At 37.9% G+C, this 26943-nt stretch overlaps 1 protein-coding gene across 1 annotated transcript; it reads right to left on the minus strand.

Annotated features, from left to right (window-relative positions):
- Window positions 1-26: 26 nt before the first annotated feature.
- On the minus strand, window positions 27-21326 carry LOC140340784 (cell adhesion molecule CEACAM1-like). The gene is made up of 8 exons (XM_072426164.1): window positions 21187-21326; window positions 20691-21002; window positions 17800-18078; window positions 5570-5860; window positions 4369-4611; window positions 3364-3669; window positions 3082-3187; window positions 27-1541 (listed from the first exon to the last, which is right to left on the minus strand). The coding sequence occupies exons 1-8, from the start codon at window positions 21299-21301 to the stop codon at window positions 1529-1531; spliced, it is 1665 nt and encodes a 554-aa protein (XP_072282265.1). The 5' UTR covers window positions 21302-21326; the 3' UTR covers window positions 27-1528.
- Window positions 21327-26943: the final 5617 nt, after the last annotated feature.

A 26943-nucleotide genomic window follows, 5' to 3' on the forward strand; every position in this document is an offset into this window, starting at 1 on the left:
AAGCCCCAGCAATAATACTATGGAAGTCTTGTTTGGTTTCTTCTCCTTTATTGATTCATTGTAAACATAAGTCTAATGTTCAGTCAATGCATATATATGGATTGGTAATACTGTATATTTTTATAAATTCTAAGGTCTCCCTTTACCCCTAAGAAAGCCAAGTTCGGGCGAAACGCATCAGGTGGGACACCTTACCGCCATCACTAACCTAGAATGATACTAAACCATATTGCTATGTTTTTGCAAAACTAGTGGTTATATGTTAGCTTAGGATTCATTTATAGAGACAAAGCTCTTAATCTTTTAAATTATGTTATTGTGTTTTTAAATTTAACTCCGGTTGCCCTTCAAAAGCCTAGCTTTCCCTCTCTCCTCTTCTCTTCCTCCCACAGATACACGATTTGTCTTATACCATTTGGTACCTTGTTTAGTTAATTGGCTAGCTGTGAATGCCCCATGGCTCTGTTTCCTGGACTTGCCTCTGATAGATTCTTCTAAAATCTAACAATGGGTCACCTGGTTACTGACCTTGGACTGTCTGACCTCCCATTGTGTCCCCTACCATGCTCTTGTGGGCCCCTGATCCTCTGTCAGTCCTCTTTCCACACGCCATCCAAGGGAAGTCAGAAGTCCTAGGGATATATATAGATTCCCTTTCCTAATTCACTGGGCCTGATTTAATAAAGCTCTCCAACACTTGAAAATATAGACTGTCATGAGTGAGCCAAGGTGAGCTGGTAAACCTGGAATAGATTTGCTCTGGGATTAAAATCATTTGCAAAATAGTGGCAAATAATTTTAAGAAATCCTTTTCAGGTTTACTGGATAACCCAGATTTACCCATGAAGCCTATCTTTTCCAGAGTTATAATAAATTAGGCCTGTTGTTTTTGCATACCTATTGTGGTCATCACAAGAGATTTCTATTTTCCCTGCTGATTTTTGCTTGAAGAACTGAAACAGAGAAAACTACATGTGTGAGTTGACTTATCCACTAGGCTCAGTCTATATCCTAAAAACTCACTGTTAAATGGACTCATTCTTTAGAATGACCTCCACCATAAACACAAAAATATATTAAAAAACAATTAAACATCCTAGAGAAATAAAACAATGAAAACACAACACATGGTACTTAGTTTCAATTAGAAAAAAACATAATTTACATCTAAAACTTTATGCACAATCTCTCCCCTGCCAGAATTAATATAAAATGTATCTAGAAGTAATAATAATGCTATAATAAACACAAATAGTGATATTTTTCATTGCACATATACTGTAAAGACTTAATAGGGCAGTGAAAAGCAAAGTGCAATGTCGTAAAACTACAAATTAAATTCAGAGCCAAAAAACCATAAAATATGTTTGGTTGCTATAGGTACAACACATTGCTATCATGAAATAAAACTGGTATTGTAATGACACCATTATCATAACATAATAAACCATTATAATAATAAAAAGGCAGCCATAATTTATGTGTCAAATTCTCCAAACTAAGGCGTGATGGTAACATATCACAGTGTTCAGTGATGACCTCTGAAAAGATAAAAAAAAAAATTGTTCATTGTTATATTAATTGTATTTTGCACAAACATTCCACATTATGCTTATATTTATTTTATATCAGATTAAGGTCTACAATGGTGCTAGGAAGTTTGTGAACCCTTTAAAATTTTTATATTTTTATATTGGACATTTGATTTTTAAAATGTCCTAAAATTAAGAAATTGATAAAGAATTACATTTGGTCATGAATTTAGGGAAAAAGTGATCCAAAAACATATCTGTGTCTTTGGTGTGGCCCCTGGCTCCAGCAATAATTGCAACTAAACATTTGTGGTGTTGATCAGTCCTGCACCTAATATCTAATCCTTTAGTTATTCATATAATTATTTTCTTGTGCATATTGTTTTTTCTGCATTTTTTTGTTTTAATAACCTAACTCAAAAGTGTCAGACATTCATGTTTAAATTTAAATCCCCAATCAATAAGTTCAGTGTACCATGGCAATTAAAATACATATACAGATGTGTGGAAATATGTTCAGTTTTGTAATTCACACACATCTACCAAACTCTGTAGCCTAAAGATAGCCTATATATTCTATCTCCTTTTTATGTCACCTTGTTGGATTTAAATCACAGTCCATTTCATAGTCCAGTAGGTGGAGGATAAAGGTATAAAGCTGAACCAGGAAATTAATACCTTGCTATGTTGGCAGAGGTTTGCAAACCACAAGATGAACTAATAAATATAGATATCTGTAGTTCTGCTTCACAGTCACCTACAACTGGAACCATGTAAGTCAGGGGTGTCAAACTCAAATACACAGAGGGCCAAAATTAAAAACTTAAACAAAGCCGCCGGCCAACCTTGAAATTTATTGAAAAAATTGAGGAAGTTTTTCCTTCTCATTAGGTATAAAACCTTTCTATGAAAATCCAACCATTCAAGTCCATGCCTTGGAGTAGCAAGGAAAAGTAAAGCTGAGGGGGAGTGCTGGAAATGCCAGAGGTGGCCATTGTAGAGCTAAATCTTATGAGTGGCCGGCCGCTGGAACTCCCTCTTCATTGAAATAGTGCCGCTACTAAAATTTCTGACATTACTTGCGTCTATAAATCAGTTCAATGTGGAGCCACACATAGGTGGAGAGCCCGCTAGTCTATAGAATGCCGGGAATTGTAGTAGCAGCACTATATCAATGCAGTGTTGGGCCAGCTGCAATTCATATTTAGGATTCCTTTGGGGCCCAAAAAAAAAGGCGTTGCGGGCCAGAGAGAGTTTGACACCCCTGATGTAAGTCATTTATTCTTTATCTTCATTTAATATTATGATCTGCAAACAGCTATCTTATATTATCATCAACCTTCCACCTAAATCTATTTTGTTCTCATTATCAACATTTATTTTCTATCCCTACCCCCTAAGACCTGCTGAAACCTTTGCCATCTAACACCCTTTATTTGCTATCATCCTTTATCCTTTTTAATAGTCTTTCTCCATCTGGAAATAAATATTTTATTGTCTGCGGTCACAAAATACATCATTATATAAAGTATTACATATATACACTTACTTTGATATATTTACAATAAAATACACAAGAATCCCAATAAGGACCACACCAGCTTTTATACCAATTACAATGCCAGCTATCACTGCACTGCTCAGTCCACTAGAATCTGCAGACAAAGAAACAGATAAGAAGAATAATTAATATAATACAAATAGACATTCTGTCATTAGGGTTCTTCTAATGTTCCAATTTAGTTCTCTTGCTGTACATATAAAGGTCTTCAACAGTTTCCAAAAAGAAAAGAAATATTACATATTTTGTACCACCATATTTTTTTCTTACCTTTTGATTTGACTTCGAGATTGAATTTAAAGCTTGTGCTTCCGATGGTATTCCTGACTTTGCATTCATAGTTCCCACTCTCATTCCCAGTCACATTGGAGATGATAAGAGTAGACTGAGAGCTACTGGACTCCACTGTATATTTCCCATCGCTTGTGATATTAACAGTATCTGGACTGAGATGGAACCAATTGTACTCTGGAAATAAAGGATTCTGAGACGTCAGGCTCACTGTCAGCTTTATATTTTCTCCTTCTGTCACTGAAGTTACAGCATTGTTGTCATGACTCTTGGAGAGTGGACGTTCTGATGAGAAGACATAAAGAAGATAGTGTAAACATGTTATATTCTTGTTTTTTGTATCAAAAACTTGCATCACACATGGAATTTGGTATTTATAACCATAGTGTGTTAATATATTCTATAACGCTATCTACTAGTCAAATGAATAGTTGGTATTGATATACTTTAATTTCCAATGAAATCATGGCAATTAAGAAAAAACTTCAGCAATTACAGATAAGATCTTCAGTGATAAAAAAAATATATTTTGTACCATGAATTGATCTACTAAAATCAGGTCACATGACCACTAAATACTGCTGTCAATTTCAAACAGTTTTTTAAATCTCCTAAACATTTAGAATAGATATTTATGGTTTTAGTTAGGTCAGGTTCAAAGCACTATGTATATTTTGTAATGATGGGATATACTGATGTACTGGTCAATGTAATGGTTAAGGAGGGCATTGTATTATCAGTTTACTGAATATGTTGTTCTTCTTCTAGAACAAACTGACTGTTTTTCTAATAGCCCAATACTAGCAAGCTATTCTCACCTATCTGAGCTCTTTTGTTTCTAGGAGTATTGACCTACAGTTAGTGTATTGTGTGTTCAATATGTGCAGGGAGATCAACAATGAGCACCTAAAGGGACTGACTAATCAGCAGATGAATATAGCATAGTACCTGTACAGTGCAAATCCTAAACTATTGTCATCTCACCTAAAGTAATATTACACTTGGAAATCTTCCCCAGTTGATTTCCATGACAGATAAATTCTGCTTGTTGGACATCATTATCCAGATTTATACTTCGGTTTACCATGTTTTGTCCCTTATTAATTGTGCCATTAAATGACAGTTTAATGTCAGCCGCAGGTTGTCCACCTGTCCAGGAACAGGTGAGCAGTATGCCACCAATGTAAGCTTTTGCAGTACAATCAATACTTAAACTATCCGGGGGTTCTGAGAAAAAAAAAGGGAAAGAGAACAGTTAAAAGGGAAAGGATGTGTTCAAACAATACAAAAGTATAGAAATACTACATTTCATAGCCCCAAAAGTGGTAATTAAGGCAGAGAGCTGCAAAGCTGAGCTAAACAAATCACAAGACGGTGGGGTGACAACTATGCTGTGGTTCTGCTAAAATTTACCTCCTGTGCTATATATAGAAACACAGTTCTCTACTTGGTATTTCCAGAAAACCCGAATTGTGGTTGGTTTAAATAGGAATCCTCATGACATAAGTAGGGTAGTATGGGTTCCCAATTCTGCAAGCCATGTTTTGCTGCTGATTAGGGTCAGCTAGACCTAGTGTTGAGTATTCAGGATATGTATCAAGGTATGCTTTACAAGGTGGATTCAAATTGGATTAAAACCTATCTGGAAGACAGAATTAGTATTATATTACTGAGTTGTGTACTGAGCTGTTCCCCAGCGAAGGACTACCCAAGACAAGGGACTTAGGGACATATAAGTCACTAATCATGTAAAAGCTCAATGGAGCAGAGATTGTTTCCATGTCTTTGAACTTTGCTTTGTGGTTATGTCTAAACTTTATGCCAATTACATCATACTGGACTTTAGCCTTGTTTAGGAAATTGAATGTTGTTCCTCTCTGCAAGCTGTACTTTTCAAGCTACTCTTTATATATACAGTAACTCTTTTGCAAAGCTGGAGCAAACTTTAGACCCCATTATAAATGATATACAATAGCAAAATGACAATAGATAACACTCAGCAACAGTTTTAAGCATACAATGTTTTTTTCAGGAAACAGACAGCACCATAAAACTACCATGTACAAAATCTAATACAGTACAGCTTCCATAAAGGACTGGATTCCTCTCCTGTCCTCTGCATGTTTATCATGAGCCCTTGATATAGCACGGACAGCTGTTAAATAGACATTTCAATATTACTTACTGGCCACATTGAGGTTTACAGCATTGCTGATCTCCTTCACCATTGTGTTAGTGACTTCACAGGTATAAGATCCCGTATCATTTATGAAGATAGGACTGATGGTGAGAGTAGAGTTTGTTTTTGCTTCATTATTGAAAATATCATATCGATCACTTGGGGGTAATAAATTTCCATCCACCTTCCAGAGAATGGTGACATCCACAACTTGTGTTGAACAGTATAGAGATACTGATTCTCCTTCCCAGACCCATTCCAATGTGTTACTGTTCAATTCTGTTCCAGAGCCAGGAGCTACGAATCAAAAACAAAGATTCCATTAAGGTAAAGAAGTGTAAGACTTAAAAATAAAATTATTTTATTACTTTTTAATGTTGACATCAAAATAGACAATCATAACACAGAAGCACAAATCAGAGTTGTCCATGCGATTGTTTCTTCTGTGGATATGAGAGCCTAGAGAAGTAATGTGCAATATAGGGCCAAGCCACCCAAAAGTAAATTCCAAGTGGAACACAATGAGTTGTATCAGCCTCTGGTTTCTAAAATGTTAAATATTAAAAAAGCAAACTCTTCCTGCTATAGCCTTTTGCCCTGCCCACCAGGATGTTCCTAGGTTCTCAGCAATTTTTGTGTGTGTTTCAACTTCTGCTTTATGTACAATACAACAGGGATAAAGTGAGATGTGTATACCAAGAAAACCAGAAATCTCACCATTGGAGTCCCTGAGAAAAAAAAAATTCAGATTAACACTCTAGCATCAATGAAAAGATATATATTCCATTTTAGCATTGGGCTTACAGTGTGATAGAAAAAAATGCATTATTAGAGCATTAGAAAAGATAAAAAAAACTCTCTGTATACACATTTAATTGTGATTGTGCTTTACAATGTACTCTAGGCTTTCCAATATTATTTGTTGTTTTTTATTGCTGTGTGTGAACCTGTAGATGAGAGGAACTACATCCAAGCACCATTATTATTATTATTATTAAACAGGATTTATATAGCCCCAACATGCTGTACATTAAATAGGGTTGCAAATGATAGACTAGTACAGACAGTGATACAGGAGGAGAGGACCTTGCCCCGAAGAGCTTATGATCTAGGGGGGGGGGGTATTTACACACAATAGGAGGGGAGATATGTAAGGGTGGGAAGTAGTGACGGTTTCAAAAGGCAGAGGAAGATGGGTAGGCAAGTTTGAAAAAAATAGGTTTTGAGTGCTCTTTTAAATGAGCAGAAAGTAGGAGCAAACCGAATAGGATGAGGAAGACCATTCCAGAGAGTTGGGGCAGCTCTATAGAAGTCTTGTACCCATGCGTGTAATGTGGTTATGAGTGAGGAAGTCATTAGTAGGTCATTGGAAGAGCGGAGAGAGCAGCTGGGGGAGTACTTTTTTACTTTGAAGGCAAAGCACAGGAGCTTGAATTTGATTCTAAGGTGAAATGGAAGCCAATGTAGAGATCTGCAAAGAGATGCAGCAGAAGAGGAGCGGTGGGAAGGATGGATGAGTCTGGCTGCAGCATTCATAATAGATTGTAGAGGAGAGAGTCGGGTTAGTGGAATACCGGAGAGTTTGATAAAGAGAATTAACAATGGAGTATAATACTTCTAATAAAGCTGCTCTAATTCAATAAAGGGGTGATTTGGGTCAAATTCACAGAAAACCATAGAGCACTATTAGAATATTATAATATTTCCTTGTATCACAGTTTCCAACACATTTCATGGGCTTTTTCATGTCCCATTTATCAAGACTAAAAAATAATAATTAAAAAATAATAAATACAAAAATTATAAAATGAACAATTTTACCATTTCGGAAAAAAAGGAAAGATACTACAATAGTTCAAACATTTAGCATTAAACATAGTTAACTAGAAAATTATGTTGACACATTTCTAAGGTTTTCTTAGCTTCCCGTTTTTCCAGGTTACCACTGTCAGTAGCACAGAAAGTAGCGGGAAATGAAATATCTTACAGCTGTTACTGAAATATAAAATTAATGAAAATGTTCCATTGTGTTTTATGGTAACAATGGCCTAAGACACAACTCCCCCTGTTACGTTAGAGAAATTCCCTTTCATTTTATGCTTTGTGTTCTCTAAAAAAGGAAAATAGAATGGGAGAAAAGACAGCAAAAAATATCACACTGATGCACACTGTATTTGGACTTTTCCATACTTTGTAACCTCACCTTGATAATTATTTCCCATTCTGACCACAACCTTCTTACCTTCAGCCTCTCTACATTTTCATCTACTTGTCCCCCTCTTAGACCAAGGCGATGACAAAAAGATCTCTGTAACCCAAAGTGCACCCTTTTCTCAAACTATCTTATTTCACAAACTCTTTCATATCTCCAGGCCAAGCTGTCACACTATTAGCTGTCTTTGGTTCATCACTACTACCGTGTTTCCCCGATGATAAGGCAGGGCCATCAAATAAGACAGCCCCCCCTTTTTAGGGAAAAATAACAAAATCTATATTTATATTCACTTACCGTGTTTCCCCGATGATAAGGCAGGGCCATCAAATAAGACAGCCCCCCCTTTTTAGGGAAAAAGCCTCGGGAGACTGGTTACGTCTCCCAGCACTCAGTGGCCCCCAGGACTTACTGCACAAGGGATAGTGTCTGGGGATGGGCTGGCAGCAAGCCAGGAGCCAACAAATAAGACAGGAGCAAGATTCCAACAGGGCAAAGTTCAGAATACAGAGCAGAGATCATACACAAGAGATCAGTCCACTAAATGAAGTACAAAGGAAAAGGCAAAAGCAGAGTCGGAGTCACAGGTAAAGGTCGGTCCAGGCTGAGTTCAAGCGGGTTGTCATGAACAGGCAAGGTCAGCAATAATAAATCAGAGGGAAACAAACTTCAGCACAGATTAGCCCAGCTATACGCTACAACAGGCACTGGTGACTGGGAGCAGAGAGGCTATAAAGTCCCAGCAGCCAATAGCAGTGCAGGGCTGAATCAGGAGCTAATTGCCTCCGAAATCCCCTTCAGCTGTGCACAGCCTCACAGAGTGGTGATGGGGATGCAAAAAATACATCAGGCTGCACAACTAAAGGGAAGCAGAGCCTGCTGCTATCTTGGTTTCCCTGGCTGCTGCAAATTACATTGCTGGAAAGAATAAACAGTGTTTCATACTGCGATGGCACACAGCACCGCTGGAGTCACTGGACAGATGCACATTTCCTAACACCAACTAACAGAAAAAGATTTTTTTTTAAATCCATTTCAGGTTTGCTGGATCATCCAGGTTCTCCCTTGATCTATCCTTTCTAGTCTTGGAGAGCTTTAAAAAAATCAGGGTCGTTATGAGAAGGAGATTAGTAATAGTTCCTGACATATTTCCCCCTGTCTAAAAATCAATACAATATTAGGTATATAGTAAGAGATAGTATGAGATAGGTGTAATATTACATATATACGTAAATAGGCAATATACAAGGCGGGGCAGTGGAAAAGTTCAGCAAGATTGCTAAACAATGCTCCATTACTCATGAACAATATAGCACGAATATTATAGTCGGCAAGTTTTTCTATTATTGCAGTTTTTATTGTTAGATATGATTGCAAAAATTGCTTTTTTTCTGTTGGAGTTAAAGCAGAATGTGACGTAGAAAAATCCCAAGAATGTAATTAAAAGGAACTAGGTGCGTCTTTACAACAGGGTTATGTCATAGCATCAGTTTACGTAAGATGCAAGAAAGTTTTGAAAGTTTTCTTACCCCTCTATCCTCATCGTGCCAATGTAGACCTAAGCACTATTCCTCCCCTCCTTCCTCAACTAATATTCAGATTCAAGCTAAATTTCCCACATTCAGTTTAGTTGTAATAGAAACAAACAAACCTGTTGTCTCAGCTAACTAAAATTAGCCCATTCAGTGCACAGATTTGGAAGCTTCTGCCTGCTGTGACAAATGAAAGGGCTCTCAGCCTAAATATACTGTGGTTGTTCTGAATCTTAGGATTTGCCTCTGTACGTCTAAACAGCACTCAAAAGAACAGGAAAAAAATGTAAGCAACACTAAGAGGCAAAGACTTACCAAATGGTGCATAAACATAGAGGATTATTGTCTTACTGCTTCCCATAAGTACACAACCTTAATATGGGGCTAGAAGATGGGATCAGATATTGGTGAGATTTCCTAAGTTATGGTGGCAGTGGTGTTGTTTTGTGGGATAGAATGATGAGAGTATATTATACCTGTTTTTATTATTTCTGTCTATTGGTGGAGGGATGTAAACAATGCCACTGACCATATATAATCAGAAGTACAGATCTATGGAGCCCTTTTACCTGTCATAGAAAGGTAAAACATACAATGAATTCATTTTCATTTAAACAGAGAGCACTGAATCTGGATAATTCGAGAACACTAGAGAAGGGTATTACAAGGGAGAATAGACCACTTTTTGACTTGTTCTGATATTTAATATTGAAGACTTTGGCTGTGTTAGAGTTTTGTCATTGTAAACAATCTTTTAAGAATAGATGAATGATAGATATGTACATACAGCGCCATTCTGCTCTATGGAGAGGTGGAAGGTGGAAGAAAGAATAAGTGGCACCCTCTGCGCTCTCCTTCCCTCACTTTCATCGCGGCCACTTGTCCTCCGTCATTTCTGGACCCACCAGGACAGATTCATGAAAAACATTGGACGGCCGCTGTACAAATGTCAGATTCTCGTCCGATATTGGCCCTGAGCCGATTATCGGGCGAGAACTATTGGAAGTGTGTACGTAGCTCATGTTCCATTTCCAGGACCTATTTCTTATTATACTTCCCTTTAAAAATGTTACTTCTTAAAGTGCAAGTAAAGGGGGAGAGCCTGCAGTGGGGCGCTGCTCCGTTGCTCTCCGCTCTGAATAGAACGGTGCCGTATGTACAGCATCATTCATGCATCGTGAAATAATAGTCGTTGGAAAGGATCTTTCACTATTATTGCACATGTGTACGCGGCTTAAGGCTTATTAGAAATAGATAGAATTTGAGATTTGAAGATTAGCAAGCACTTTCAAAGAGGTGGAATTGAAGTGCTTGTTTAATGTGTTAAGGTGACGGAAAGCTTTTTTGGAAGTGGAATAATAGAGCAGATGAAGTTGCATTAATCAGGAGTGTAATGGTTTCTGCAAAGGAATAAAAGTATTTTAGAGACGTTGCATAGGCGGAAGTTGCAGGACATTCATTACGTAATAAGTGTAAAAGAGCAGAGAGTCAGATCATGAGTCATTCATTTTCTTTATGTCAGCAGCCTAAAATGTTTTTGATGATAGTATGACAAATTCTTGTTCAAACAGTGCTACATAGATCGTATAAAAGTAGGGATGAAGCTTTTTCTAATTGAGGAGTAAGTATTGGAGAGAGGAGGTATGATCGGAGGTATGATCCCATCAAGAGCAAGACCAGTCGGTGGTGGGCTCAGTCCCCAAGCACTAGACTACTGGTCTTTGCTATATCCATTACAAAGGTCCATGTGAAGACACATTGAAGTTTTTCAAATTGTAAATGGATGGGGCAAATAACGGCAAGGCCAATATCTGTCCAGTGTTGTCAGCAACATCTTCAATTTCGAGGTCTTTTAGTTCTGATGGGTCTCCAGCATGATTATCATAGATCAAGTTTTCTTTGATATTAATGCTCTTCAGAATTATTTACTTAACTTTGTATGACTATTTCTCCTGAAAGGTGCTATGAGAACAAGTTCCATTTTCCACAAGGCTAGCATCACACACATTTTTTTGAAACCTTTCCATGACCCTGTGACCTTTTAAATATATCCCAAATTCCCACTAGGAAATTCCCTGCTGCCTATTACATTGAGATTATGCTCCAATTATTAGCTCCCGCAGATATCTGCAATACTCATTTTGCAATTAGAAATAACTGGCATCAAAGGATCATGTGTGACTTTGATCCTTAAATATTTGCTCAACTGTAAAACTCAGGTGCAGGGTATTGCCGTAGATATATCCTACTGGATTTATATGGTACAGGTGTAGCGCTCTCTGCCATTCTTTATGATGGGCTGAAAGTACAGGCTGGAATCCCTGCAGGTCACATAGGGTTTAAAGAAAATTTTATGTCATTACCATGGAGTGATACTAAAATGACATTACCAAAAGGATGAGGAACAGAATGAGGACATGAGAAATGAGAGGGCCTTTAAAGAATGTTGGAGATGAATGATCCTGATTGTCTTGGCCAAAAATCTAGAATGATTACAGCTGTCCCCCGATGTCGTTTACCAATCCATACTAATCAATCAATAATTGACCCAGCAGTGATGACGTTGGTGCTTTTCTATAAAGGGGGACATGCAGGGTGAGCACCCCATTCCCCTCTCTATAGAACAAACAGCGCTGTGTGTACAGCCTTCATTAATTCTCCTGTCATTGGAAATAATCAGGAATAGTTTCCAACGACCAAAATCCAACGTAGGTTCAAAATTTACTTACCAATTTTATTTGCAGTAATATATTTATAGATTTGATTAAATGTCAAGTAACACCCACCACCACCAGTTTATTCCATACAACACATAAATGTTCCAGGCTGGTTGGCAGCCATCACTGCAGTGTATGGAAGTCACAGCTACAGATTGACAAACTGTACAACCTTACAATATTTAATGAGGTGGAGTAAGAGGAATTTAAAAAGGTTCTCTGATAAAGGATAAAGAAATAAGCACATGAATAGTTAGTGTGATAGAGAACATGAAACTAACTGGTGGATAGAAAGACTCCAATAATACAGAAAGGAATACTTTGGACATGGGATAGTAGAGAAATTGTAAAAGATGATTCATTACACAAATAGCCAAAAATATAATGATACATGTGCAATTAAATGGGTGTAGAAGATGAAAAGCTCTTATCTGCTGGTAAATATTTATTGAAGGAACTTTAATTAAACTTCTGAAAAGTTAAATTGACATATGTGTCTGTTTAATAAACGAGGGAATTTGATTGAACTTCTTTGTTTTTTTTTCTTTAATGGCTGCAATATCTTTGGTTAATGTATGCAAGATCTTCAGGTTTCCTTCCTCCAGAATTATACAATATACAGGATCACAATTATTTGGGCAAGACTAGAGCTACATGGGTGGTTACATCTGTTTTCTACTGAGAGATTTAAAGCCGAACTCAGCTGTCAATATCTTCCTTGCAGTGCATCAACTGCACTGTTAAGATGAAATCTTCTTTATGCCTAGGGGGTCTAGGATGAAAAATATGTGACCACGCAGGACTTTATTGCAGAAAGGGACAGGCGATGTTCCTTCTGCAAAAAGCATCCTTATTACCTGCCTATTTGCTCGCTTTAGTTGTCAAAATCGCTGAGCTGAGCTTGCTGAGATACCCGGCACATTGCGGCTTCCTCTGCATTTATTAGGACCCATGCAGGAACTCACTCTCACTCTCTCTGCATGCATGGGATCTGCACTTTATTTTACATTGCAGAAAATAGCACTTTCTGTGCATGCCCAGCATTGAGCATGCACAAAAAGAGCACCCGGAAGCCTCCTGGGATGCATGATTTATGTGTTACTATTACTATAATATTATGTTAATTTTAAAATATTGCCACACTGTGGGCTAAAGCTAGCAAAACAAGCAGTTTTCATTTGGTGGTTATTATTTTAGGCAAATAGTAGGCCAATATCAGTATTGCCCCCACTCCCTACAATAGGGGTGTTAAATTTGGCCTGCAACACAATTTTTTTTAGGTCCCCCAAATGAATCCTAAATATGAACTGCAGCTGACCCATCGCTCCATTTACATAGCGATGTTACTACAATTCCCGGCATCACTCGCATCTATGGCTCATCAGGCTTTCTGCTTTTGCGTGGCCCCGCATTGGACTGTTTTATAGACACAAGTAATTTTGGGAATTTTAGTAGCGGCGTTATTTCAATGAAGAGGGAGTTTCAGCGGTGGGCCACTCATAAGATTTAGCTCCGCATTGGCCGCGTCTGGCATTTCCAGCATTCCCCCTCAGCTGTACTTTTTTTTGCTACTCCAAGGCATGGACTGAAAATTGTTATTATTTTTGTTAGTCTGTGCAAGAAGGTTAACAAACAGAGAAAGAGGCATAAGATTTTTTCCTAAATAAAATTTAAAAAACATTCTTATGCCTCTATTATAGGCCTGTTCCAGATTGAAAGTGGAGCAAAATGTCTTTATATCTAATGAGAAAGAAAAACTTTCTAAATTTTTTTCAATAAATCTCAAGGTTGGCTCGTGACTTTGTTTAAGTTTTTAATATTGGCCCTCTGTGTATTTGAGTTTGACACCCCTCTCCTACAAGGTCATTCAATTTTAGTTGCTTCCCCAGTTGTTTGCCTATCACACATTATAGAAGACCCCAAGTAAATGAGAGGCACGTTATATTGGCTTAATAATGACAGTGGCATTTCAAAAGAATTCTATTAAAAATATTTCAAAAGTATTTTTGGACTTTTCAGCCATCATCCCCTTTTTGCTGTTCATTTCATAATTACTAGCATAATTTATAAAGCTCTGGATGTATACACATTAAATATATAGTGAAAAGGAAATATGTCTCCATCACTCGTGATGAAGTAGATGAGATTTCCGTAAAACCTGTTGAGCAATCACGGATGAGAAGATATAATACATAAGAAGGGAAATATGATAAATTGATGGATATACACTAATTGAGGAAGCAATATTCATAGGCTATTTTATAATTTATGTGAATACATTTTATTAAAAAATGCTAAAAGCTTAGCAAGGTTTTAGAGAAGCTAGGTTTTACCATGTTCAAATTTAACAGTTTGTAATGCCTTAATTGACTTTTGATGCCTAAAAAGTCCCAATATGTTTTTGAAATAATTTATATGGAAGTATAATACGGGATATGGCATCAAGAAATTTTAAATGGGGCAAATACAGTATCCATCTTTTTCGCTAATACAAGTGGAATTTGAGAGTTGGAAGTTCTTGGTGTATATATTTTGCTGAATACATGAAGAGTTATTGAATGCTATAGCACTCTGGCCTTTGCCCCTTTGAAGGACAGTTAGTAATATGACTAGGGACATTGTAAACCTCTGTGTTAGCGGTATATAAATACAAGTAAATAAAATAATTTATATAAATGATTACTGTCTCCGTCCTTTTCAATAATTAGTATTTTTTACAAGCTACAGAAAGGATTTACGTGCATTTCCCATACTTAGCATTACAATCTAATCTCTTAAACATTCGTCACATAAACAAGCTGTTCTTAGACTTTGGGAAAGTTACAGAGGAAACGGACTGAGGGGTCCTCAGTAGGGGTTTAGTAAAAAAAACAATATTTTTTTGAGTGACAGTCTGTGAACTTTACAACATGTTATGTCCAAAAGCCTAAGACAGATGTTCTATGTTTGTCGTAGTGATTGTTTCGAGTGAGTTTTATGAATGATTGCTGTACACGCTGTTCTTTTCTATGGAGAGGGGAGATCTGTCTGATGGTTAGTGGTATGTAAAGGCAAATTGCTACACACCCGTCTTGATTTAATAAAGCTCTCCACCACTGGGGAATGTAGACTTTCATAGGAGAACCTGGGTGATCCAGCAAACTTGGTATTCTATTCCTCAAAATAATTTGCTACAAGTTAGCAAATATTTTCAATCCTAAACCGGATCCATTCTAGCCTATCTTCTCCAGTCTTGGGGAGCTTTTATAAATCAGGCCCAATGATGTGAGACAGTTCTGCTGACAGTCATCCTAGACAATCTTGAACAATTGTCAGATGCAAATCTGCAAGGACCTTACCTATCCAACTTTCGGACACTTTTGACAATTTTGTCAATTTTTACTGTACAGTTTTGTTTTTTAAGACTGAAATGGAGGAGGTGGTGTCAACCATTTGGCTATGCATTTTAGTCTCCTAAGAATTGATAATAAGCACTTCTAGCCCTTGAAGGCATTTAGTTTCCAGCTTGGCCACAATTTCCCTGTGAGAGGGTCTGAATATCAAGAATATCAGAGGGTCCTAACTAGTGTTGATGTTCGAATTCGGGTTGTCCCTATATTCGACCTGAATATGGCTTTTCGAATTCGGGTAGACCCGACCCGAAAATCACGGGATTTGACAGCAAAAATTCGGGAGGAAAAAAAAATATATATATATTTCGTATCCGTTTTTTATTTTAAACTTGTTTTTTTTGTTTTTTACAGGTTATCCGACAATGACATTATGAATCATAATGTCATTGTGGGATTCCTGGACCGTGGGAACTGTGCGGTCACAGCTAATTGAAAGCAGGTGCCTTCAATTAGCTGTAACCGCAGGCAATACAAGGGCAATAGAGGTTGAATGGAGATAGTATCTCCATTCATACCTCTACTGCTCTGTGATTTACTGAGAAATAAGAAATCCTGATGACAGCTCAAGCATCATCAGGGTTTCCCTTTCCTCAGCCAATCACAGAGCAGTAGAGGTATGAATGGAGATAGTATCTCCATTCAACCTCTATTGCCCTCGTATTGCCTTCAGGATCAGTGGAGCAGAGCTGTCAGCATAGTAAAGCTCCGCTGATTGCTCTGCTCCCTGAGTTGCTGAGGAAAGGGAAATCCTGATGATGCCTTTGCTGTCATCAGGATTTCCTATTTCTCAGCCAATCAGAGCACTAGGGATGAATTGGCACAAGTCTCCCCGTTCATCTCTAGTGCTGAATGGCTGCGAAATATAAAACCTCAGCCAGAACACTAGGGGTGAATGGAGAGGCTTGTCCTCATTTAACCCCTAGTGCCCTGCAATTTCTCACTGTCAGGAGGATTTCCAGGTTCATTGCAACCCTGGAAATCCTCCTGTCATTGGGATAACCTGTAAAAAAAAAAAAAAGTTAAATTAAACAAACACACACATTAATAAAATAATTTTAAAGCCTTGTCCTGTTTTTTACTTATATTTTAACCCTTTCAGGGAATGAGTAAGGGGATTTATGTACCCCTGTACTCATTCACCAGGGTAGGGCGGTGGAGATCTAGGAGTCTCCTTATTAAAGGGGGCTTCCAGATTCCAAAGTCCTGCTAAAAATGTTTATAAAAGCCCCCATTGTTTTCAATGGAAGCTTTCATAAAAGCTTAAAAACGCTTGAAAAAGCCTCCAATGAGTTCAATGGAAGTGTTTTCCCACGTTTATCCAGCGTTTTAATTTTTTAAATGTTGGAAGCAACGTTTAAGGTAACGCTCAAAAACGTGCCTGAAGGAAACGTCCTGGTGTAGATTAGCCCATGGGAATGCAGTCCGTGTAGACTAAAGCTGCATACACACGTCCAATAATTATCGTTAGAAACGACTGATGAACAACCGATTGGCCAAAAAAAAAGGGACCAAGGACACCGACGAATGAGGATTGTCGTTAGAAAATGAACGACCGCCACGGTGGATCTGATTGGCCGACGATCTTTCACTATCTATCGTGTACGGTCGTTCAGTGATCGTGCATGTTTCCGCGGTACACTTTCTCCTTTACATGTCCCTCCCTGCATCGTTCAAACGATTGTATCTAGTGTGTGGACACTGTTGGTGGATTATATATGAACGATCATATTGTTACAGCATGTACAGAATTGTGCACAATATGATTGTTCAAGTATAATCGTGCATAATCGTTGATCGGTCGTAATCGTTCATTTTCTAACAATAATTATTGGAAGTGTGTACCTAGCTTTAGCCTAAAATAGATTTCACAGGTGCTCTTTAATCTTCATGTGAAGCACAGGGGTATGTAATAGTGTTATGTATCTCTTTACAATGTATCTTTTTACATCTGTTTGGAGGCTGTAGAAGCTCCACACAGTGCTGAAACAAGCCCGAATTTTTCTCCCATTGACGTTAATGGTGTTCGAATTCGATGTTCAACCACCCAAATTTTTTTGCTATATTCGAGTGAATAGCTGCCGAATCCAATAGTGAGCTATTCGACCAACACTAGTCCTAACAATGAATCTTGTTCCTACCTGTCTGTCCATGCCCTGCTAGGTATGTTTCTTATAATAGGCACTATAAGCATTGTAGTATTTGGTCACTATGAGTAGTACAAAGCTTTAGTATTTCTTTTTGAACATACACAAAAATAAAAGAAAGATCACTTTACTATTAAAATGTATTCAATACATTTTATGATGTTTTAATGAACACATTTGCAATCATTGGTGTATTTTGTATACGTCTTCATGTTTATTCTTACAATAAAAATGCTTACCTGATATTGTCACCTGTAGGGTGTTGCTTGTGCTGATGCTGACCGGGTTCTGGATTGCGCAGGTGTAGCTACCGCTGTCACTCTCTGTGATTGGCTGGAAGTAGAGGTAGGAATCCCTGCAGGTCACATGGGGCTGAGAGCAGATATTCTTTCCATCACGGTAGAAGATGTAGGTTTCAATATGTTGGTTACCAGCATTGCAATGAAGGGTAACATTGCTTCCGCTCACAAGGTGGTCATGGTCAGGGTTCAGAATGAGAACTGGGGCACTAAGAGAAGCTTTGAAACAAAGGAAGGTTCGAAGAAGTAACTAAATCAGTAACTATTCATTAGAACTCACACATTTTATGTTTCGGTTAACAATTCACCAAATTACCAACCAAGAAAATAATCATAAGAACCTTTCATACAACTGATCAGAAGTTGACCAAGGCTACCTCACTAATGCCCATGCCCCTAGCTTCTGCACTGAATGATGGGTTAAATCTATGAATGTGTGTTGAAAAACATAAACCTACCTGGCTTTATCATTGATTGTTTTTATATTATCATTCATCAGGGACCAGAAAAGATGTTCATGCTCATCTTAATCAAGTTCTACCTTCTCAAGACACAACTTTCAGGGGTAACTGGCATTTACATGATGCCTCCAGATTTATCACATTTCTTAGAATGCCCTTTGCAGATAAAGTAATCAGGCCTGGTTGACACATGTTTGTCACAAATTAACTAACTACTAAGAGCACTTCCCTTTATACCCCAATCTATTTCTTACTCCTGATTGGCCAGTCTGCAGCCCCCGCTGCATCTATTTATGAATAATTATATTCATATACTATGCATTCTTTTTAATAAGGAATATAATTACATGGATTGAATTGACCTTTTGCTATCAAGCAAGCAAGTATTTTATGTATCATCCGTTTGTTCAACCATTAATCTAGATTAGGAATGAGTTATGTACGTACGCTTGACTATTGTCTTTGGACATTATCTTTCACAATCGTTTCCAATGACAAACGACTGAAAGAATATTATTATTATTATACAGTATTTATATAGCGCCATCATATTACGCAGTGCTGTACAAAGTTCATAGTCATGTCACTAACTGTCCCTCAAAGGAGCTCACAATCTAATGTCCCTACTATAGTCATATGTGGTTAATGTAGTCTAAGGTCAATTTTAGGGGGAAGCCAATTAACTTAACTTTCCAATTAACTTAACATGTTTTTTGGGATGTGGGAGAAAACCGGAGTACCCGGAGGAAACCCACGCAGACATGGGGAGAACCTGCAAACTCCATGCAGATAGTGTCCTGGGTGGGATTCGAACCCAGGACCTAGCGCATAAATGGATAAATGGATAAATGGATGAATGCTGTGCATACAATGCTATTCTGTTCTATTGAGTATGGAATGGGGAGAACAAGTGAGCGGCACTCTGTTGTGCTCTCCTTCCTTCACTTTCAACATTTACCTTCCGTCGTACATGGGTCCGCCAGGAGGAATCCATGAAAGATGTTGGACGACCTCTGTATACAGGTCAGATTCTCATCCGAGATGAGCCCAACAGCTCGTGGAATTTTTAAAATAATAATAGACAAGGCAGGTCCCTTACTCCAGGTGATGTCCCTTCTGCAACAAAATACGTTTACCAGCCTGATCTCAGTTTTTTATTTACATTGCCTGTCTTTATTCTGGCCTGGGTGTTGTCATCTTCCGTACATGCATGCAGGAGTTCATTCAATTCCGGAAGCCCCAGGGGATTTCAGAATACCTGGCATATCCTGGCATCCTACACTGATCAGCATGCATGTACAGATGCACCGCTCAGTAATTGCATGAAAGGTAAGAGGTACAGGCAGATAAGTTTGTTTTATTGCAGAAGGGACATCACTTTTTTTATTGTAGAGCTATAGTCCGCTAACCAAAGGATTTTTTAGAAATTGAAAGAGAAATATTCTGTCTAAGCAGAACAAAATATAATACAAATTATCCTCTCCTATTGCCTGATAAAATATCACACCACATTCTGTAATTTGCAAATGTTAATTGCAGTTTTATAACTAATTGTAAAGCAATTAAATATGCTTTTAAAGGAATGGGAAAATTGGAATGGAAGATTATTCACATGAAACTTTGTTTCAGATATGCTTTGATATAACTTTTAATTGTGTAATGATAATATAACCTGTTCTTTAAAAAGTATGAAATCTCTGAAAACATTTTCTTGATATAAATTGAATTCATATGTTTTTAATTGTATCTCCAAAAATTCCACTCTAAACATAGTCCATTGTAAAAAGCCAATGTGCAAATTTTTGCCCCAACCTATGAAGGGTGACACCCTTGGCCAATATGGCTATTATAAATAGGGCACATTTATAAGGTTTTATTTACTACATACCCTATTCATTTTTTACAAATCAGGGAAAATAGGGACAGCTAAAGAGCTTAGGTATGTGCCCTGTTAAAGGGAGCAGCCATAACTGGAAATTAAAATGGAGGCTTTATTTATATATAGGTAAATCAAATACCTATCTCTATCTTACACAAATTTGTACAAGATAACACACTTCCTACAGTTATTGAAATATATAGGAGGCATTGAGAAGTTTAATAATATAATATCAAAAGATTACAGGTAGTAAATACTCCATGTTGACTTTTTTATATCCGTGTCATCTACTGTTAGGGGTGCATGATTTTATATAATACACAAACCCCTAGGACTGGGAATAATTTGCAAATCCATTATATTACAAATGAATAACCAAAACAGATAGGACAGAGAGAGTTGCAGAGATGATAGGTATAGGTAGATGCTGTGGTTGAATGAATACACAGAACATTCAACTTGCACTCTGTAACATCAGAATAAATACTTACGGTATACTTGAAGGTGATAATAGACAATTTGGCTGGGATAAGGATCAATTGCACCAACAATAAACACATATTGCCCTTGATCAGCGTATGTCAGGTTGTTGAGTCTCAGTGCACCTTCACTAGAAAGTTCACATCTTCCCTGGTAATGAGGGTAACAATATGGTGGATTATAAAAAGGCCTTACTGCAACTACAGCATCATGGCCAATCTCTCCAAACCTCCATTCCAATGGAGCCTTCCAGTACACGAACTGATGGAAGTATACAGAGTCCCCCAGAGTCCCATTCACCACCGACACAGCAGATGCAGGCTCTGTGGGAAATAATACGCAGGATTAATACATGGGAAATGTGTGCTTCTGGCCTCTGTCAAACACAGCTGAATGCTACAACTGGAAATGCCACTTCCTGCCCTTAAAAAAACAACATAGAAGATAAAATAACAATTTTCTTTTTTTTTTCTTGTCCTGTCAAAATTTTAAACTAATAGTTCTTACCTAAGGAAATGAGCCAAATGGCCCAGAGGTGCCAAAAGCGATTGCGTGGCATATGTGGTCCTTTGTTCAGCCTGAAGATGTAGTGAGCACTGCACGATTTTGAGATTGCTGTCATGTACTAATGGCATCTGTTTATTTATTTTAGTGTATCCTTTAACCCTGAAATGACTGAATCATCCGGTTTTGTTACTGGATGCTGTTTGGGAATTTGGTCTGTTTTGGTTCTGTAGACCCCACAGCAGCTTCTCTTATAACCACACTTCCTGCATACCTGAATCCTGCACACCTGGTGGAAACTTATGTTCAATATTTAGCAAAGAAAAGTTTGCATCTCTCAATGTAGAACTATAGCTACACTATAAAATCACATATTTAATATAGATTGTCTATATCAGTTAGATCACAAACTCTTTTTTATTAAAAATATTATTATTGTTTATTTTATATATTTATTTTATTATTGTTTTTCTCATCACCCCATAAAACTTTTTGTAAATACCCATTGTCCTGTCTGTTCTTGTGAGTGGATCAAGTACTTCCTTTCCCCTTCAATAAGATTAGTGCAGAATTATCACCCTCTCAGCTTAGGCTATGTACACACGTCAGATGATAATCACCTGATACGAATGGTCGGGCTCATCCGACATATGTACAGTGGTCACCCAACATTGTTTATGGATCTGTCCTGACGAATTTACGAACGACCAACAGTGAACGACTGCAATACAAGTCAATAGAGAAAAGAACAGCGGGGTGCCACTCGCTCATTCTTCCCCCTCGCCTTTCCATAGAACAGAACAGCATGTGTACAGCTCTCATTCCTTCATCTGTCACTCTTTTGTGGCTGGAAATGATGAGGAGAGACTGTTTCTAGTGACAAATATTTAATGTGTGTATGTTGTTTTAGATGTTGGTACCATTGCTCTACCTACAGTGTTTTAGAATGACCTCACCTTGCTCTGCTAAGTCTTTCCTATACCATCCAGCACTGTTCAGCAGGCTGCATGAGCAATACAGCTTCCTGGCTCAAATTATCATTTAAAATAAATGACATTTCTTTAAAGAAATTTAACATGACACCTTGCATTGAAAACATATGTTTATCAAACCAAGATGAAAACTATTGAAGGATTTAGATGGAGTTTAAAATTTAAATTTTAAATGTATTTAATCTAGTGTTAGGCTAATATACTTACATGTTTTTGTTGGGGTGGCTGGAATTATTTTGCATAAAGGTATACAAAACATTTTTAATATTCCAAAGCAGGGCCGTCGAACCCCAGTCCTTGTGGGTCACAGTCCAAGATTTTTCTGATTCTTTGGGCTCTATTTATAAAGCAGGGAATCTGACATTCCCTCACACATTAAATTATCCAGGTCTACTTATTTGATTCTCCACCAGGTAATGTTTAAGGGAATGCCAAATTAGATAGATAGGGCCCTTTGAGCAGCACACTTTACTGATTTACTGATTATCTGTTTAAGGAAATACTAAAACGTGTGTGAATCCTGGCCCCCCGCGGCTGGAGTTGAACAGTTCTGTGTTAAAGTAAGAAAATTATGGAAATCTTTTAGGATATCCAATCAAATGTGTTTTAAAAGATCAGTTTAACCAAAGTTAGTGTTGTGTGGACCGATCATTCACTGTCATTTTGAATATCTGCATCAAGGCCACGCACCTGGGTACGTATAATATACCGTGCTTTGCTCTTATGATAACCCTCCTATACCAGTGGAGCTCTTCTTCACCAATCCATCTCCACCATTTTATTCTTCTATGACACCTATTCCGCATTCAATGTTTTCCTTTTTAGGCCTTTGTGGAGGAAGGGGTTGAGCACAATGACGTAACTCCTGATTAGGTACATTGTAGTTATAGTATTCCACTATTTCTCATAATCCATGTTGTCAAAAAAAAAAAACAGCAGGCAGCATTCCCATTGACTGGAGGTTGTTAGAAGCTAGGACCGTACCTTACAAACTGCCTTGCTAGAAGTTATTTGATCAAATGATGTTTTTGATATAATGGGTACACTTCACCGCTATATATCTTCTTTGGCCTATATAACAAGGTGTCTACATAGTGTAGAATTATTATTAACTGCCATGTTTGACATGTATTTTTCCAAAAGCATCTTTAAAGGCTCAAACTACCTTTCGACACAGTCAAGTCTTAAGGTGCGTACACACTTCCAATTTTTATCGTTCCAATCGAACGACAAACGATCGATTGGGCAAAAAATCGTTCGTAAAAAAGTAACCAACGACGCCGACGAGGAAAATTGTTGAAAACGAACGACCGGACCGACGGATCGGATTGGACGACGATCGTTGACCATCGTTCGTGTGTACGGTCGTTCGTTGATCGTCCATGTTCAGAGCATGCGTGATGAGCGAACGTCCGTTCACTTTCCTGTCGTGCACATAGTTCCTCTATCGCTTAAACGATCGTATCTATTGTGTGCGCAATATCTACGAACGATCGTGTCGTTACCTCTATGTGCAAGATCGGTGCTATACGATCGTTCATATATATCGTGCAGGAACGTTCGTCGTTCGTTTTCCGGCGATAATAATTGGAAGTGTGTACGTAGCTTTAGTTAACTTTCCAAAACTGGAGATAAGAAGAGGGAAAAAAGCAAACAAAATCCAACTAATAGCTTCATGTGCATTGAGGAAGTCCAGCTAAGTTAATCATTAAACCTTTTATTGTTAGATATAATGGGTGGTGATAATGTGAGATTATTACTAAAGATCCCATAAATTGTTTTTATATCAAGCTGTGTCTGTCTGGCACCTATCCATGTTGTCTCTTAAAGAAACTGCAGTCATTGCTGTGGTGTCTATGGCTTTTAGGCCTAAGCTACACAAGCAATCTTTTAGCTGAGTTAATTTCTAAATATCGTTCTTTTGTTTCATCAATGCATGCAACGCTAGAGTGTAAACAACACATCAACATAAAACCGATTAGATTAGTTGTACACAATGGGCATACTGATGCAAAGTTGGTTGGTAATATATATCTCAGTACAGCTAGGGACTCATTTGTCCCCTCTGAGAATCAAAATTTGCTACTTTTAAGCAATTTTATTAGACTGATTGAGCGTAATTTGTCCTAAATAAGCCAAGCTCACAATAAAGGGCTAGTCACCATTTTTGCTGTGGTTAGGACTAGGCTCCAGTTTTAATGTTTCATTTTTGCAGCTGGGCTTTCTCCATTACTGACTTTATTGTCATCATCTGCACTTTGGCCCTGATTTATTAAAGTTCTCCTAGGCTGAAGAGAATACACTTTCATCAGTAAACCTGGGTAATTTAGAAAACCTGTAATGGATTTCCTAAAAGTCATTAGCTATTTGTTAGGAAATGTTTTTAATCCTGGACCAGATCAGGTTTGCTGGATCACCCAGCTTCACTCATGAAAGTGTATTCTCTTCAGCCTTGGAGAACTTTAATAAATCAGGGTCTTTGTCTCTTTGTGGAGGCAGCCATCTTGGAAAAGGCAGGGTTTTGCTCCCTTACTGTATGTAAAAGCCTCCAGGAAGAAGAACAGTGAGCGGAACAGCAGTTCAATCAACAAAACCCTCTTTAAATCTCATGGCAGAGGTAGAAATGTCCAATGGGTGTAAAAGGATTGTCGCTGGGAACGATCTTTCATGATTGTTTCCAGTGTCAGATGAACAAACAGGTGTTGCACACACAGCACTATTCTGTTCTATGGAGAGGGGAGGGGGGGAATGAGTGAATAGCACCCTGCTGTGCTCTCCTTCATACCAGTGAGCAGTCATTCCTGAAACCAAGTACATTAAAAGGCAGTCAGAGTGTTGCAGCTTCTTCTTCTTGAGTGTTTTTTAAGAACATTGGTGTCAGATTACTTTTAACACTATAATTGCAAAATATATTTCCTGTCTGCTTTCTGAAAAATGCTAAACTATAATCTGGATTTCTAAATGTAAGTGTAATTCTGACCTTTCCAGCAAAAGTTACTGGAATGCAAGTTTTTCACATTTGAAATAAATTTAATGTAATTTTTCTGGAGTGTTGTAAGGAATTGGGGGGGTATCTAATATTAAAAATGTATCAGGGTCTTTGCTTCTGGAGAAAAAAAGAACTTTTAACATTTTCAAGCAATTAGTTTTTGTAAAGGGTGGAATGTGGATGATTAGTGGGGTCATGTCAAGAGGAAGTTCTATTATACTTCTGTTTTTTTATGAACCTTAGAGAACTGCAGATAAACCAAAGCTGCAGACAGTCCTAGCTAACAAATCTTGGTAGTGGTGGTGGGGAACAATGTAGGCAACCCTTCCTACTGTCATACAATAAAAAATGTGTATAGCGCAAATATGTTCCAGTATTCTTTAAAGGCTCATACTTATTACTAAAAGCCCATAAAACCCATCTTTTCAAACTCAACTACTCATCTGCTTCTGTCTTACCCCACCGCTGGGGGGATGTACTGGCCAGAGCAGTGGACTATGTCCCCCGTGCAGTTCCCAGGTTTAGGGAAGTGGGCGGGCTGTGTCCCTGGACACAACCCGCCCACGCTCCCATTGCAGGCTCAGATCTGCGATGGGAGAGTGGGCAGGGTTATGTCATGATGACATCACTATGGGGGAGTTTCTAAAAGTGACAACCGGCTCCCCCGCACATGCGTGGTTGGGAGTCGGTGATTTTAGTGGTCTAAGGAACCGAAAATGTTGGCGACCACTGTCTTAAACCCTCAACACCAACCCACCATTCCATATGCCCCCTCCTATTGTGCCACCTCCCCTACTTCTCAAATGACGGACCTCTCTTTCAGGCAGGGTCCTCTCCTCCTGTATTATTGTTTGTATCTGTCTGTCATTTTTTGTGTGGTGCTGAGTAATATATTGGGGCCTTAATAAATACAATTTAATAATGATAAGATAGGCAATTCTCTTGATAATGATTATTATTTGGAATATCATTATCAAGCAGATTGCTTTCATGGTTTTGGTGTATCCAAAACTGGGTTCTGGTATTACAGGTTGGATTATTTGTCATAGATCATTTAATGGAAATGAGTAATTAAAGCACCACTTTTTAGTCAATGTCTGTTATGTGCTACTCTCAGATGCAAAAAGAAGTATTATTATTATGATTAATAATATTAACAAACAGTATTTATATAGCACTTACATATTACTCAGCACTGTACATTAAATAGGGATTTCCACTGAAGAAGAAACTCAGCAGACAGTCCAGTGATAGTGATAGTTTTTGCCATGCCATTTATAATACACAATGATCTAACCCAATTTACTTGCTGATTGGAAGTTAGTGAGGCAGGGCAGGAATCTGTGCTCCATGTACTTTATTGGGCTCTCCAAACCAGAATTTAGCAGGTAACTTGTCCAAAGCACTTTATCTGAAGGCAGTAAGTAGATCAATCCGGATTCCCAACAATATAGAAAATGGAATAATTGATTTCATCTTGCTAATAAAGCAAAATTTCTTACTGTGCTTCACCAATCACAAAAACAATATTCTAGCTTCGTAGACTAGACTTTTGTGTCCTCCATCAAAAGTAGAAATTCCCCTTTCCTGATTATTTTGACCTCACATTGCATTTATAGAGGTTAATATGCATGTGTAGCAAGTCGAAGGTGTGAAGACGTCAGCATTATTTCCTTCTGTAAACACTATGACACTAATTCTCGGTCTCGTGTTTGTCTTCGCAAAGCACAGGACATATAAAACACACACACACATAATAAAACACATGTAGGGCAGGGA

This window comes from Pyxicephalus adspersus, chromosome 11 (assembly GCF_032062135.1).
Source record: "Pyxicephalus adspersus chromosome 11, UCB_Pads_2.0, whole genome shotgun sequence".
Taxonomy (NCBI): Eukaryota; Metazoa; Chordata; class Amphibia; order Anura; family Pyxicephalidae; genus Pyxicephalus; species Pyxicephalus adspersus.